The sequence below is a fragment of the Theropithecus gelada genome, chromosome 11, assembly GCF_003255815.1.
Source record: "Theropithecus gelada isolate Dixy chromosome 11, Tgel_1.0, whole genome shotgun sequence".
In the NCBI taxonomy this organism is placed as follows: Eukaryota; Metazoa; Chordata; class Mammalia; order Primates; family Cercopithecidae; genus Theropithecus; species Theropithecus gelada.
In genome coordinates this window covers 55,872,796-55,888,819 of record NC_037679.1, presented here as the reverse complement: position 1 = coordinate 55,888,819, position 16,024 = coordinate 55,872,796, and the positions used below count along the sequence as shown (strand labels likewise).

Genomic DNA, 16,024 nt, shown 5'->3' with positions numbered 1-16,024 from the left:
ACAATTTTTTCAAACTATGCATCCAACAAAGGTCTAATATCCAGAATCTATAAGGAACTTAAGCAAATTTACAAGAAAAAAACAACCCCATTAAAAAGTGGGCAAAAGACATGAACAGACACTTCTCAAAAAAGAACATACATGTGGCCAACAATCATATGAAAAAAAGCTCAGTATCACTGATCATTGGAGAAATGCAAATCAAAACAATAATGAGATGCCATCTCACATCAGTCAAAATGTCTGCTAGTAAAAAGTAAGAAAAAAAAAAAAAGATGCTGGCAAGGTTGTGGAGAAAAAGGAACACTTACACACTATTAGTGGGAGTGTAAATTAGTTCAACCATTGTGGGAAATAGTGATGCAATTCCTCAAAGACCTAAAGACAGAAATACCATTAGACCTAGCAATCCCATTACGGGATATATATACACACATATCTCCAAAGGAATATAAATTGTTCTATTATAAAGACACATGCACACATATGTTCTTTGTAGAGCACAGCTGGAAGAACATTAGACGAGTTATGTAGAGCAATTAGCAAAGAAGTGGAATGAACCTAAATGCCCATCAATGATAGACTGGATAAAGAAAATGTGGGACATATACACCATGGACTACTATGCAGCCATAAAAAAGAATGAGATAATGTCCTTTGCAGGAACATGGATGGAGCTGGAGGCCATTATCCTTAGGAAATGAATGCAGGAACAGAAAACCAAATACCACATGTCCTCACTTATAAGTAGGAGCTAAATAATAAGAACACATGGACACATAGAGGGCCTATCAGAGGGTGAAGAAGATGGAGAAGATCAGGAAAAATCACTAATGGGTCCTAGGCTTAACAGCTAGGTGATGAAATAATCTGTACAAAAAGCCCCCATGACACAAGTTTACCTATGTAAACTTTCACCTGCACATGGACCCTTGAACTTAAAAGTTTAAAATAAAAATAAACAAAATGTTTTAATCCCCCTTAAGTAACATTTATAGCAACATAAGATGGCAAAAATCAAATGCATTATTTTCAGTCAACTAAACCTGCAAAAGAAATTTTTACAAACATACTAATTATGGAAGCTTTGACATGTAGAACACAATGGCAAACCTTGATTTAGAGAAAATAAACCTTCAAGCTAAGATTGGTTCTGACCTGAAGAGATAAGCATTTTTAGTAAATCTGTGCAGTTGCTTGTTTCTTCAATGGTTGAAGAATTTATCTTAAGCTGCTTCCCAATGAAATTTCGGCAGGTTATCTTTAAAAAGAAAGATGAAAACAAATATTAGTCAGGTATTTATAGTTAAAAATTTGGCTTACTTGAAATGTTTCTCTCATTTTTTATTTATCAGGATAAAGAGATATATAACAATGCTACAAGTAAAAGCTGGCAGAATAGCATCTAATCATGAGAACTTTCATGAAAAAAAGCAGCTCCATAATTTTTCATATTTCTTTTGTACAGCACAGCTGGAAGAACGTTAGGCAAATTATGTAGAGCAATTAGAATATGATTTTCTAATATACTATAAATTCGCTGGTCTAAATATATCTTCCATTATATAAGTTAAAATATAATCTGCTTTCCAAATGGCAGATTTTTCCACCTTACTTATAATTAATGCAATTTTAATTTCCCTGGTGAAGTTTTTCAGAACTAACTTCCTTTGTAGTATTTTGATAATTTACTTTCTAACAGATATATGAGTCCTAAGATAATAAAATATCAGAAAACAGAAAAGTTTTAAAGAGAAAAAAAATATTTTAAAGGGCCCAAGACCCTCTTCTCGCCATTTCTTCACTCCCATCCCTTGAACTAACCTATCGCTCAAAATACAGCCCTCCTGGAACCCCAGGCTGATATAGATGCTTCTTCTTTATTGTCCTTTGTGGGTAGTACTTTTATAATGAGACGTAAATGCAGCCTAATAAAATACAAATTCCTTCCCACAACCTCATAAGGCCCTACTTGATCTAATCTTTTCTATTTCTCTGGCTTCATTAAACGGATCTTTACTGAACACCTATTATGTGCCAAACACTGGGACAAGAAGAAGGGATGATGTAGCAGAGAACAAAATAAACAAAAACTCTTACTCTTGTGAAACATCTTAGTGGGAGAAGAGAGATAATAAACAAATAGTGTGGTACATTATATAGTATATTAAAGAATTACAAATGATCTAGAGAGACATAGAGCAAAAAGGTACATAGTTGTAAATAGAGTAGTGCGGAAAGGCCTCACAGAGAATGTAAAATTTAGCAAAGATTGGGAAAAGGTGAGGGATTCAATGTGGATGTTTGGGGAGCAGCACTCCAAGCAGGGGCAACAGCAAATGCAAAGACCCTGAGGCAAGAACACCTTATGCAACAGTGTGGTAAAAAACCTGCTGGGGAGTAATAGGAGTTACTGAAGAGATCAGGGGGATATGTTATATAGGATACACTATATTAAGGTCATGAAAAAGATGTTCACTTTACTCTAAATAGGGTGGGAAGCCACCACAAGGTTTTAAATAGAGGTGTGACAGGACCTGACTTGGGGTTTAAAAGGTCATTGTATCTGCTGCATTAAGAATAGATTATAGGCTGGGTGTGGTGGTTCACACCTGTAATCCCAGCACTCTGGGAGGCCAAGGCAGGTGGATCACCTGAGGTCAGGAGTTCGAGACCAACCTGGTCAACATGGTGAAACCCCATCTCTACTAAAAACACAAAAATCAGCCAGGTGTGGTGGCTCCCACCTGTAATCCCAGGTACTCAGGAAGCAGAGGCATGAAAATCACTTCAACCTGGGAGGCAAAGGTTGCAGCGAGGCAAGATCGCTCCACTACACTCCAGCCTGGGGACAGTCTGAGACTCCATCTCAAAATGACAACAACAAAAAGAATATATTCTAGACTGAAAGTGGGGTGCAGGGTGATTAGGAAGTCACTGCATTAACCCAAGCAAATACAACAAGGGCTTGGATAATAAACAAATAGTGAGGTACATTCTATAGTATATTAAAGAGTCAGTGTTGGAGGTAGTGAGCAGTGCTCCAATTTGGATTGTATTTTGAGGGTAGAGCTCTTGGTTACCAGTTGGAAGGTGGTGTGAGTGCAAGAGAGGAGGCAGGTATGTCTCCAAGGTGGCTGGCAGCCAGGACAGGAGGCTTGTCCTTGAAGAAGACTTAGCAGAACAGGCTTGTTTGAGATGTGCTAAATTTAAGAAGTGTATTTCTCATCTAAGAAATGATGTTGATTGGCCAAGTTTCATGGATCAACTTGGTTTCAGATAAACTATGAGGAGGAAAGAGAGGGAAGCATCCACTTTCTGGCATACACACACTTCACCCCAGTTATTCAATCAAACTAGGTGCTACTGTGAAGGGATTTTGCAGATACTAATTAAATTGACTTTAAACAAGAGAGATTACTCTCAGTGGACCTGACCTAAGCAGATGAGTCTGACATGCCCACAGTCTCCAGGACTTCAAACACCAGCAGCAGCTGCTTCTACAACTGTCCTCTCCTGGCTGGATCTTCCCTCACTGACTGCCTATGAGTAACAGCCTCTGTCCATCTGGGGTTCCTCCCTGCTCATGATCCTGATTGCCTGCCCAATGGATTTGAAGCTTGCTTAGCTGGCCTCCACAATCATATGAGCCAAATTCTTGTAGTAAATCCTTTGATGGATAGCCAGCTAGCTAGCTAGACAGATGTGATACTGTAAAATATATATTTGGTCTTGACCCTGTTTCTTGACATATAACTCCTAAAATCCTTGGAATCTCCAAAGTGTTATCTTTTTGTATGCTAATAAGTTGATTGATGGCTGGCAGCCCCTAGGTAGCTTCAGGATAGAGGCTGCTCACCAGAAAGACCACGGCAGGATAAGAACTTTCAGCCCTATTTCCCAACCTCTGCAAAGAAGAGAAGGGTGGAAGGTTAAGTTGATTGTCAGTGGCCAATGATTTAATCAATGCTTTCATAATCAATGCTTTCATAATGAAACTCCATTAAAAAAAAAACCAAAGGACTGGGTTTAGGGAGCTTCTGGATAGTTGAACACGTGGAGGTTCCTGGAAGGTGGTGGATCCGTGAAAGGTCTGTGCCCCTTCCCCACTGCCTCACCCTATGCATCTCTCCATCTGTATCTTTTGTAATTTTCTTTACAATAAACTGGTGAATGTAAGCAAGTGTTTCTCTGAGTTCTGTGAGTCACTCTAGCAAATTAATCGAACCCAAGGAGTGGGTCATAGGAACCCTAATTTGTCGCCTGTCAGTCAGAAGCACAGGTCACAACCTGGGGCTTGAGATCAACATTGGAAGTCAGAACAGAGCTCCCAACCTCTGGGACCTGATGCTATCTCCAGGTAGATTGTATAGAAATTGAATTGAAAGACACCCAGCCAGTGTCCACTGCAGAACTGATTTCTTGCTTAGTGGTGGGGAGAAATCCCCACACATCTGGTGTCAGCATCATGTTGTAAGAACATAGTGGGAGACACTGAGTTTATTTTTTCCCCTCCATAGATAAGATAGACCTGTCTTACTAGTTTTGCTCTTCGGGTTGAACTTTGGCTGATATAGGCAGTTAGATATATCAACACAAAATTCAGGAGAAAGGTCTAGAGTGCAGATGTAATTCCAAAATTCATCATCATAGAGATGGTACTTAGACACACAGACTGAATTAACTCACTACGGGAGAGTATGTGGATGGAGAAGACAAGGAGTCCAAGAACACAGTCTTGGGGCACACTCACATTGGGACATTGGGGAGAAGAGGAAGTAGTAACAAAAAATCCTTGGAAGGAGCAGCCTCTTCTTTCTCCCATGCCCCTTGTTTGCTACAGGCCTTCTTTCTGTCCCACTCCAGGGCATGGGCCATTCTTCTTCTCTTGGGCTACAATGTTCTTTCCCTAGATCATTGTGCAGCTGGCCCCTCTCATCAAATGCCATCATCTCCAAGAGGTCTTCTAGATCATCCTTACTAAAGTTAGCACCTCTCACCCAGTTCATCTCCAGTCCATTGACTGATTTTCTTCAGAGACCTTATAATGATTGTAAGTCTTTCTACTCATCTGTTTACATGTTGATTTTCTGGCCCTATTTCCAACCCTCTGAAATTAAACTTTATGAAGCAGGAACTCAGAACTGTATTCTCACCACATAGAATATGCAGGAGGCAAGGCTACCACTGGGCCACAAGGAACCTTTGTGAGAAGAAGAAAATGGAGCCCTTGCTGGCTAGATGCAACACCTCAAGCACATAGGCTGGTGTGGCAAGGAGGGGCTGGATTTCAGGCCCCACATACGCCAGGGGCCCCTGGGCAGGTCACACACAGTACAACCATGTGCAATGGGTCTGACTGGGTAGTCAAGGTACTTTGTTAAATAGTCAATAGAAGAATGTTTCTATCTCTTTTCTCTGCCAGATTCAAGATATACCATGACTTTCAAGGGCCCTGGGTACTTTTGCCTTCATGAGTCTGTTTCTCCATTGAAAAATATTAAAAATGATATTTTATAATTGTGTTGATATAAATACAAGAATATGAAAGTAGAAATTCAAACATTTTCTTTGCCCTGAAAGTTATTTTTTTCTTCTTATTTTAAAAGAAATTAATACATTTAGTGGGCCCCTGAAAGCATTGTGGACTCTAGATTACAGGGGCTCACACCTGTAATCCCAGCACTTTGGGAGGCTGAGGTGGGAGGATCACTTGAGGTCAGCAGTTCGAGACCAGCCTGGCCAACATGGTGAAACCCCATCTCTACTAAAAATATAAAAATTAGCCAGGCATGATGGCAGGCTACTCAGAAGGTTGAGGCAGGAGAATCACTTGAACCCAGGTGGTGTTGAGATCAACATTGGAAATGGGGGCAGAACCCCCAACCTCTGGGATTTGATGCTATCTCCAGGTAGACTGTGTAGAAACTGAATTGAAAGACACCCAGAAACCCGGGAGGCGGAGGTTGCAGTGAGCCAAGACTGTGCCCATTGCACTCCAGCCTGGGCAACAAGAGTAAAACTTAGTTTCAAAACAAGAAAGACACCAAGCAGGTGTCCACTGCAGAACTGATTTCCTGCTTAGTGGTGGGGAGAAATCCCCACACATCTGGTGTCAGAATCATGTTGTGAGGGCATAGTGGGAGACACTGAATTTATTTCTTCCCCTCCAGAGATAAAATAGACCTGTCTTTAGAAGTTTTGCTCCTCTGATTGAACCCGGCTGATACAGGCAGTTAGATATATCGACACAAAATTTAGGAAAAAGTGGAGATCTACATCTACAGTGGAGATGTAATTTTAAAAGTCATCATCATAGAGATGTACTTAGAGCGACAGACTGAATTAACACACTAAGGAAGAGGTGGAGGTTGCAGTGAGCTGAGATTATGCCACTACACTCCAGCCTGGGTGACAGAGCAAGACTCACTCTAAAAAAAAAACAAAAACAAAAACATAAAAAAAGTATCATGGGCTCTAGACACCATCCCCATTGTGCTTTATGGCTAAGTTAGTCTTGGCCTGATATGAACTTACTGTGGAAAGGGACTTAGTTCCTGTTTGCCTTGATTGCAGGCTCTCAATAATGTTTGTTGACTTGAATGATAAATGCCAGTAAGTGGAAATACTAAAGCAGAAATAATAAGATTTATCTGATTTCTAAATCCTCGTACTTTCTATGTGGACTAATTAGAAATCACAACAGCACGAATAATAGAACTAACTTAAACTTACCTTCTCTCCATATTCAGCCTCATACCTTGCACAAGGTTGCTGGGTAATATCTGGGCCCTTGAACTTGTGTATTCTCAGCAGAAGCTGGCGCTGCGCATACACCAGGAGTGGTGTCACTTGTTCTGTATACCTCTCACTAGACAGGGGTAAAGAACACGTTAAAAAGAAAACATTAGTTAAAAGGCTTTTTTTTTCAATGAAGTCTGTTACTTTTAATTGCCCTTAGAACAGTACTTACTGTGAAACTGTATTGAACTGAATGGCAAGCGATACTAGTGTTTCCCATTTTTCCACTTGATATAAAACTTCCAGAGATTTTAATACAAAGTCTTGGATCCATTTCAAATCAACCACATTTACATCATCCAAAGGATGCTCAAAAGTAAGACTAGAACCACCGTTATCATTTTTAATATTCCCATAACAACTTGGAACACTGAATTCTCCTTTCTCTTCAATAGGCTGCAAGTAGCACAGTGAAAAAAAAAATGTGTAATTTCAGATTTTACTCCATATTTTTTCTGAAAACTGAATGTGATAAAAATGTAACATGGAAAAGAACTCAACTGAAAAGAAAAAATATTTTTCTTATGCAAGGCAAAGCTTGATAATTTGATGCAGTATTATCCAACAAAGCTTGCTGTGATGATGGAAATGTGCTACATATTTGTGCTGTTCATTATCATTCCCTATAGCCACTAGACACCTGCAGCTACCAAGCTTTTGAAATGTGATTAGTGCAACTGAATTTTTAATTTCATTTAATTGTAGTTAATTCGAGTTTAAATTTAAATAGCCACATATGGCTAATGTTTACCATATTGGACAACACAGATTACCGTCTATAGTTCTTGGTATACAGTCACTATCCATTTAAGTAAGGATATGAAATCAATTATGGTAAGATTTTTAGGGAAAAACAGACTTTAGTATAAACACATAACAAAGCCCCCTAATACATTGGTTACCTTCATTAATTTATACAATAATATGTCCATTCCTAGATGCAAATGTCACACCTATGGAGGATGAAAGCATCAAGGAGACCCTCTTTTTGACTAAAGAGTTACTATGTAACAGTCGTGTTCATGTCCTATGAGTTCCTGACACATTTGTGTAGACCTCTGGAAATTATTAAGGCAAAACAAAGCCTCTTAGATCCATATAAGGGCCAGATTACAGCCCAAAACAGTTGGGTAACTCAAGTCCAGCCTTCCCATCCCAATAATACCATTAAAAGTAACCTATATACACGAGTGGGAAGCATCAACAAAAGTAGAGGATAAACATCCCCTCTAACAAGAGCTGTAGTCCCGGAAGTTAGAAGAGACTTTGTAAGTCATCTGGCTGTGAAATGCAGTATGCATACCTGAAGTCAGGCTGTGTAGGTATGAATAGCAGGTATAGCACCAGTGACTTACATGAATTTGCTTCCTCAGCATAGCGCCCAGCACATGGGACATACTTTTAAAAAGTAGTTGACATTTTATTTATGCTATGAGTTCAATATTTGTAATTCACTGATTCTACAGTAAGTCTTCTAGGAGCACAGATCTGCTATCAGTTAGTCATGCCTATGTTTTATTTCTGGGATGAAGGACAGGGAAGTCCTCTGTAGTTATTACATTATCTAATATAGTGTTTATCAACAACGAAGCTGAGGGCCAGGCATGGTGGCTCACGCCTGTAATCCCAGCATTTTGGCAGGCCGAGGCGGGCAGATCAACTGAGGTCGGGAGTTCGAGACCAGCCTGACCAACATGGAGAAACCCTGTCTCTACTAAAAATACAAAATTAGCAGGGCGTGGTGGCGCATGCCTGTAATCCCAGCTACTCAGGAGGCTGAGGTAAGAGAATCGCCTGAACCTGGGAGGCAGGGGTTGTGGTGAGCCAAGACTGTGCCATTTCATTCCAGCCTGGGCAACAAGAGTGAAACACAGTTAAAAAAAAAAAAAAAAAAAAAAAAAGCTGATATTTTATCTCAATTGTCTTGTTCAGCACCCATCTCTCAGTTGATCCCAATCCAAAAGGGGAGGAGCAGGGGAAGAGAATTATCTATTGACCTCCTAAATTTGGCAATATTGAGAAATAAACAACACTGAGAAATAAACAAGACTGACATTTGGAGATCAAAATAGCATATGGAGATTGAGGATTCTGGCACAGTAAGGCCAGACTCTTTTTAAGTTTTGAAGATTTTGTATGGGCCATGTGTGATTTTTTAAAAACTTTTTCTTAAAGAAAATTACCAACACTTACAGAAGTAGGGAAAGTAATATAATGAAGCCCATGTGCCCACCACCAGCTGCAATGATTATCAACTCTTAGGACACACCCACTTACCCCATTATTTTGAATTATATCCCCAAAATTATATGAATTAATCTATTAATATTTTAGTATGTATCTCTAAAAAAGTAAAAATCAGTTTTACAAAAACATAACCACAATACTATAATCCTACCTAAAAAAAGACATTAGCAGAAGTTCCTTTAAATCATTATTGAATAATTACACTGAAGAGTGTTTCTATTTTCCTTATTGCCTTACAGCTTTATTTTTTTAACTGTGTGTGTTAGTTAGATTAAAATAAGGTCCAAACACTGCAATTGGTTATATCTCTTGTCTTTTTTAATTTATAGATTTCATCTCCTCCTTTATTAAATTTTTTTGTTAAAGAAATCAGATTGTTTTTCTGTAGAGTTCCCACAGTCTGAATTTTACTGAGGATATTACCATAATTTCACTTAAAACGTTCTTCTGTCCACTGTATTTTCTACAAATCGTGGGATAAATGTAAATATTCTATCTGATTCCAGTTAGATTTCTGTTTTTTGCAAGTATACTCCATTAGGTGCTCTTGATCCTCCAATTCATTCATTAAGAATCACAGAAACCTAATAATTCTAATTCCAACATCCTTTCTTCATTTATTACTTGGATACTTTTGTAAAGAAAAATTCCCCTTCATCAACTATTTGGTCATCCTCAGATATAGTTCATATAGGAGGTAAGGCAGTCAAGCATTTTTTTTTCCCAAAGAAGCCCTGTTTCCTTTAGTGATACATGGTTTTTAAAGGCAACAATCTAGGTCCTAGAGTTGACATTTCTTTTTGAAACCTCTGAACTGCTTTGACTTCTTTGGTGGAAAAAAATCGTATGTATGAGTCTATTTTCAGATTCTTTATTTGTTGCATTGATATATTTCTCTCTTTAGGTCAGTATTATACTCTCTTAATTACTGTAGCTTTAGTATGCCTTGATATCATATATATATATAGTAAGTCCTCCAAATTTGTTCTTTTAAAAAAATTTTTTTGGCCATTCACATTTTTTTGCATTTGCTTATAAATTTTAAAATGAATTGTCAATTTATACACCAAAGAATGCCTATTGGAATTTTCACTGAGATTTCACTGAATTGACAAATCAAATTGGGAATAATAGATTTATTGATATTAATATATATCTCTTCATTTATTTAAGTCTTCTTTAATTTTTTGTAATGTCTTATAGTTATCAATGTAGAAATATTGTGTAAATTATACATATTTCTAGATACTGATACTTTGGATGATATTTTAAATGAAATTATTTTTAAGTTTTCATTTTCTCATTATTTTCTGCTAGTATACAGAAATACAATTTATTTTTGTATATTGACCTTATATCCTACTTTTTTTTCAGTTCTAATCATTGCTTTGTAGAACACTGAAGAGTTAGAATTCTCTATGTGAAAAATTATGTTATTCACAAATAAAAACAGTTGTATTTCTTCCTTTCTAATCTGTGTGCCTTCTGTTTCTTTATCTTGACTAATCGCACCGGCCAGGATTTCTGGCATGATGTTGAATAAAAATGCTATGAGCCGACGTCCTTGCTTTGTTCCCATTCTTACAAAGAAGTTCGTAACATTTCACCATTAAGCATTATGTTATCTGTAAATACTCTTTTATCAGTTTGAAAAAATTATCCATTCCTCGTTTGCTGAGTGATTTTAACATGAGTAGACACTAAAGTCTGCAAATGCTTTTGATGCATCTACATCAAAGGCCATATACTTTTTCTCCTTTATCCTGTTGTATTGGTCCATTTTCACGCTGCTGATAAAGACATATTCACACATGGCTAGGGAGGCCTCACAATCATGGCAGAAGGCAGGGAGGAGCAAGTCACATCTTACATGGATGGCAGCAGGCAAAGAGAAAGAGCTTGTGCAGGGAGACTCCCCCTTATTGAACCATCAGATCCCATGAGACTTATTCACTCTCACGAGAACAGCATGGGAAAGATTCAATTACCTCCCACCAGGTCCCTCCCACAACACGTGGGAATTCAAGATAAAATTTGGGTGGGGACACAGCCAAACCATGTCACCTGTTAATATGGTGAATTATATTGATTAATTTTTTTTTGAGATGGAGGTTCACTCTTGTTGCCCAGGCTGGAGTGCAATGGCGTGATCTTGGTTCATTGCAACCTCTGCCTCCTAGGTTCAAGTGATTCTCCTACCTCAGCCTCCTGAGTAGCTGGGAATACTGGCATGCACTACTACACCCAGCTAATTTTGTATTTTCAGTAGAGTCAAGGTTTCAGAATGTTGGTCAGGCTGTGCCACCCAGTTCCCAACAGCAGTTGGGAGTCCTGTTTAGAGGGGGGACTGAGAGGAGGTGCCAGCTGGGCTTCCTGGGTCGAGTAGGGGCTCAGAAAGCTGTGAAACTCACTCATTTCCTGCATCACGACTTACTTCAGTCCTGGATGAATAATATTGAAGATATATGCTTAAAATATTCCTAACACCAGGATGTGTGCGTGTGTTTTCTTCCCCAAGAAAGCTATAAACAGCAAAAATTTTGCTGTAAGTTTCCCTGTGTCCTCTCTCCCTCTCTCCCTTCCCCCTCCCCCGAAACTAAAGTAATAGGAATGTTAACTGCCCATTTTTCTGTGACCAGTGGACCTTATCTATACTCCCAATTTCAATTTCTTGCAAACATACTTTGTACAGTCCTGTAAGATCCTGTCTCCTTTGCCATGCCGCTGCAAGGTCATAAAGTAGATAAAACCTAAGTTGCAATTCCGGTTTTCCTCAAAATCTAAGACATGTCACAAAATAATTTACTGCCTTTGTTTCTCATTCTGGTAACATCTTCCTGCTATATGTATTTCCCACTTTAAAGAGTTTAAAAGGCAATCGTATAATCTAACTCTGGCTACCCATTCAGGACCCCTCCCATAGTGTGGAAGATTTGTACTTTCACTCTCTGCTCAATAAAGCCTACAGCTTTTTCAAAAAAAAAAAAAAGAATGTTGGTCAGGCTGATCTCGAACTCCTGACCAAAGGTGATCTGCCTGCCTCGGCCTCCCAAAATGCTGGGATTACAGGCATGAGCCACCACATCTGGCCTGATTGATTTTCAAATGTTAGCCTTAATTTCTGGGATAAACCCTACTTGATCATCATTTGCATATATTTTATATATTATATCATCATTTGCATATTCTGTATATTGCTACAATTGATTTGCTAACATTTCATTTAAAAGTTTTGTGTCTATGTTCATGAGGGATATTAGTTCACACTTTTCTAGTTGATATCTGTTAGGATTAAGCTGGTCTCATTTCTAAAAAAAAAAAAAATTAAGTAAAATAAGCCAGACACAAAAAGACAAATATTGCATGCTCTCACTTATATGTGGCAGCTAAAAAAATGTAAGCATATGGAGGTTAACACTGAAAAGGTAGATAACAAAGACTGGGAAGGGTGGGGGCTAAAGGTGAGAGGAGAGGATGAAGACAAGTGAGTTAAAGGAGCAGTAAGATAAAAGGAATAAATGCAATGTTTGATAGAGGAGGATGACTGTACTTTACAAAAATGTACTATACTTGGGTGATGGACACCCTGAATACCCTGGCTTGATCACAACACATTGTAGACATGTAACAAATTTTCTCATATACCCCATACATTTTCACAAATAAAAATCATTGGTATAAAATTTATTATTTCTTCCACGTGTGTTTGCTCAAATTTTCCAGAGAAATATTGTGGGTCTGGAATTTTCTTTATGTGAAGGTTTCTGATTATGAAGTCAAGTTTGTTAGTATATTTAGGGCAATTCATGTTTTCTGTTTCTTCTTGTGTCAGATTAAGTTGTGCTTTCCAATAAATACGTCCATTTGACCTATCAAATTTGTTAACAAAAATTGATCATATTTCCTTTTTTTAACATCTATAGGATTTGTAGTTATATCCCTCCTCCACTACTAATATGAGTAATTTGTGCTTTTCTCACTTTTGTTCTTCATCAGTATTTCTGAGTATACTAGATTTAATAATTTTAAATTTAAAAGATCAAATTTTGACTTTATTGTTTTTGCTTTATATTTATCTAATTGATTTCTGCTCTTATAAATTCCTTTATTTCTTTTTATTATTTCCTTTCTTCTCTTTAGTTTAGATTTAATTCGCTCTTCTTTTTCTACACATAAACACTTAGATAATTGATGTTATATGTTATTAAGCATTTAAAGCTATAAATTTCCCTCTACGCCCTGCTTCATTTGAATGCCATACATTTTGATGTGTTATTATTAGTTTCAAATATTCTTTAATTTCTCTTATGTTTTCTTCTTTGACTCACGGGATATTTGGAATTGTATTATTTAATTTCCAGATAATTGGAGATTTTTCTTCCTATATTATGGCAATCCATTTATAATTTAATTCTGTAATGATCAAAGAACATACTCTTCAAGAGTTCAGTCTTACATTTTTGAAGACTTATTTTTGCCTCTGCATATGACCCATCTTGGTGAACACACCATGTGCACTTGTGCTCTGTTTCCATTCCACCTGGGTTTACTGTACCACAGTTTTCACATTAACTACCCAGAATTAGCATCAGACTCCACAGGTTTAAGGGCTCCAGCCTCCATAAGACTGCCCTCACTTCAGATACCAGCCACAAATCTCCGGTCACCTAATCTTCTGACCGACCAGCTATAAATTCATGGATTTCCATAGCCCCTTCAAGTTGATAATTCACTAGAATGACTCACAGAACTCACTGAAAGCACTGTACTTAAAGTACAGTTTTATTACAAAGAAAACTCAGGAACAGCCTAGTGAAGAGGTACATGGGGTGAAGTCTGAGAGGGTCCCTGACACAGAGCTTCCATGCCCTCTCCCTGTGGAATCAGTGCATGTCACCCTCCTGACACATCAATGTGTTTATCATCCAGGAAGTTCTTCAAGCTTTGGATGTCCAGAATGTATTTTGAATTTTTCTTATCAGATGCATACATATTTATGATTGGTATGTTTTCCTGATTAATTGATGCTCTTCTTAACACAAAATGTCCCTCTTTATCTCTCATTTGCTCCTTGATTTATATTACCTTGTCTAATAATATAGACTCATCAGCTTTTTTATCTTTACTGTTTTCATGGTATATCTCTTTCCATACTTTTATTTTCAATCTATCTGTTTATTTATATTCAGAGTGCTTCTCTTAGTAGACAGGTACATGTGTCTTGCTTTTTTACCCAGTCAGACAATCTCTACCCTTTATTTGGCATCTTTAATCCACTTATATTAAATATAGTTATTGATATTATTGAGTTAGAGTGAATGTTTTCTACTTGTTTTCTCTTTGCCCCATGTTTTGTGTTCTTCTGTTCCTTCTTCCCTGCCTTCTTTTGACTTAATTGAGCATTACTGAGTCTTCCCTTTTACTTCATTGACTTTTCAGCTATATCTCCTTTTTACTAGTTACTCAAGGGATCATCAAATACATCCTTATCACTTAGAGTTAATATTGTGCCACTTTATATAAAGTGTAACAGCCTTAATAATTTGCCCTCTTTGTCTTTTCTGCTATTGCCAAATATTTTCCTCTAGAAATGTTATAAGCCTCATGGTGCATCGTGTGTATGTGTTTACTAATCTTCAATGTGTTTAGGTTACATTCAATTTATATTACTTCCATTTTATTTCCATGCTTTAAACTACAGTGTGATAAATGTTAAATGGCTGTAAATTCTAGCATACCAGAATAATAGAACAGGACAGAGAGGCAGTGGAATAAAGATCAACCGATCACATCTTTATTCAAGCCACGTGATCTTCCTTGGAATCTATTTCTTTATCTGGCAAAAAAAATGTTATAAGGATTAAGTGCATTAAGGCTAATTTATGTAGGGGCTGGAGTTCAGTTAATGTTACTATCCCTTCCCTATAACAAACTAAATTTTCAGGCTAAGCTATTGCTAGTTAACATGAATGCGAGTTATATATTGTAAACAAAATTATAATGAGAAGCAAATGAAATGTAGACAAACCAAATGAGAAATCAAGAAAAATGTCAGTTTCTACTTATACTGAGATGCACAGTACAATGATATTTTTAGCTGAACATAATAAAAATAATTACCAAACTGTCCTTACCTTAATAGAATTGGTATTTTGTAGTTGTATTAACATGTCAATAAGTAATTCTGCTCCCAAATAGAATGGTAAAACAGAGGTGCAGAGGAAACCATCTTGGCTAATAGGAAATGTTTTATCAAGATCCACTGCCTGTTTAAGAATTATTTGTAGTTCCTGAGTAAAGTTCCATAAGGCCCGACAGCAGTTCTGAAGCAGAGTCCAATAGCCACCACGATGAGCAAGAACCTATGACAAACACAAAATTTAAAAGACCTCAAAGTTCCAAAAGTTAGAGATCTCTGAACAAACTTCATCTTTTTGCAAATATTATACATCAGTAGTAAAAATAACTAACATCATTTGTTAGTGTCACTTACATGAGTTAGACACCATTATATGTATTATCTCATTTAATTCGAACAAAAATTTCCATAAGTAAGTGTGTACTAGGTACCAGTATTTTACCCAATTTACAGATGAGGAAATGGAGCCATGGGTTCAGCACTGATAACTTGCTGAAGGTCATCTGACTTGGAGTCATCTGACTCCAAAAACCCATTGTTCTAGGTGCTGGGAATTCAGCAGCGAGCAAGGGAAACTGAGTCTGCCCCCACACTGCTTCTGTTCATTTCGGGAGACAGACACTAGAAAAGTAGACCTATGAAAGCATAATTTCAAGCAATAAGAAGTTTTATAAAGAAAAATAAAGCAGAAATGAGTTTGAACCTGACAGAGCATGACAGGACAGTTTGCTTTAGACAAGGTGGTCAGGAAAGAAGTCCTCTCTGATGAGGTAGCATTTAAGCAAACGTCTGAATATTGAACAAGTCATGTGAAAGTGGCAGTGAGGGTGTTGGGTG

At 37.5% G+C, this 16,024-nt stretch overlaps 1 protein-coding gene across 1 annotated transcript in view; it reads right to left on the bottom strand.

Annotated features, from left to right (window-relative positions):
- Window positions 1-16,024, bottom strand: part of CFAP54 (cilia and flagella associated protein 54) — a 380,538-nt gene that overhangs the window by 211,507 nt on the left and 153,007 nt on the right. The window contains exons 36-39 of the mRNA XM_025402762.1: window positions 15,183-15,410; window positions 6,974-7,197; window positions 6,736-6,871; window positions 1,159-1,261 (exon numbers count right to left, since the gene is read on the bottom strand). Of these exons, the coding sequence (XP_025258547.1) occupies window positions 1,159-1,261; window positions 6,736-6,871; window positions 6,974-7,197; window positions 15,183-15,410 (691 nt within the window). The remainder of the gene's footprint in view (window positions 1-1,158; window positions 1,262-6,735; window positions 6,872-6,973; window positions 7,198-15,182; window positions 15,411-16,024) is intronic.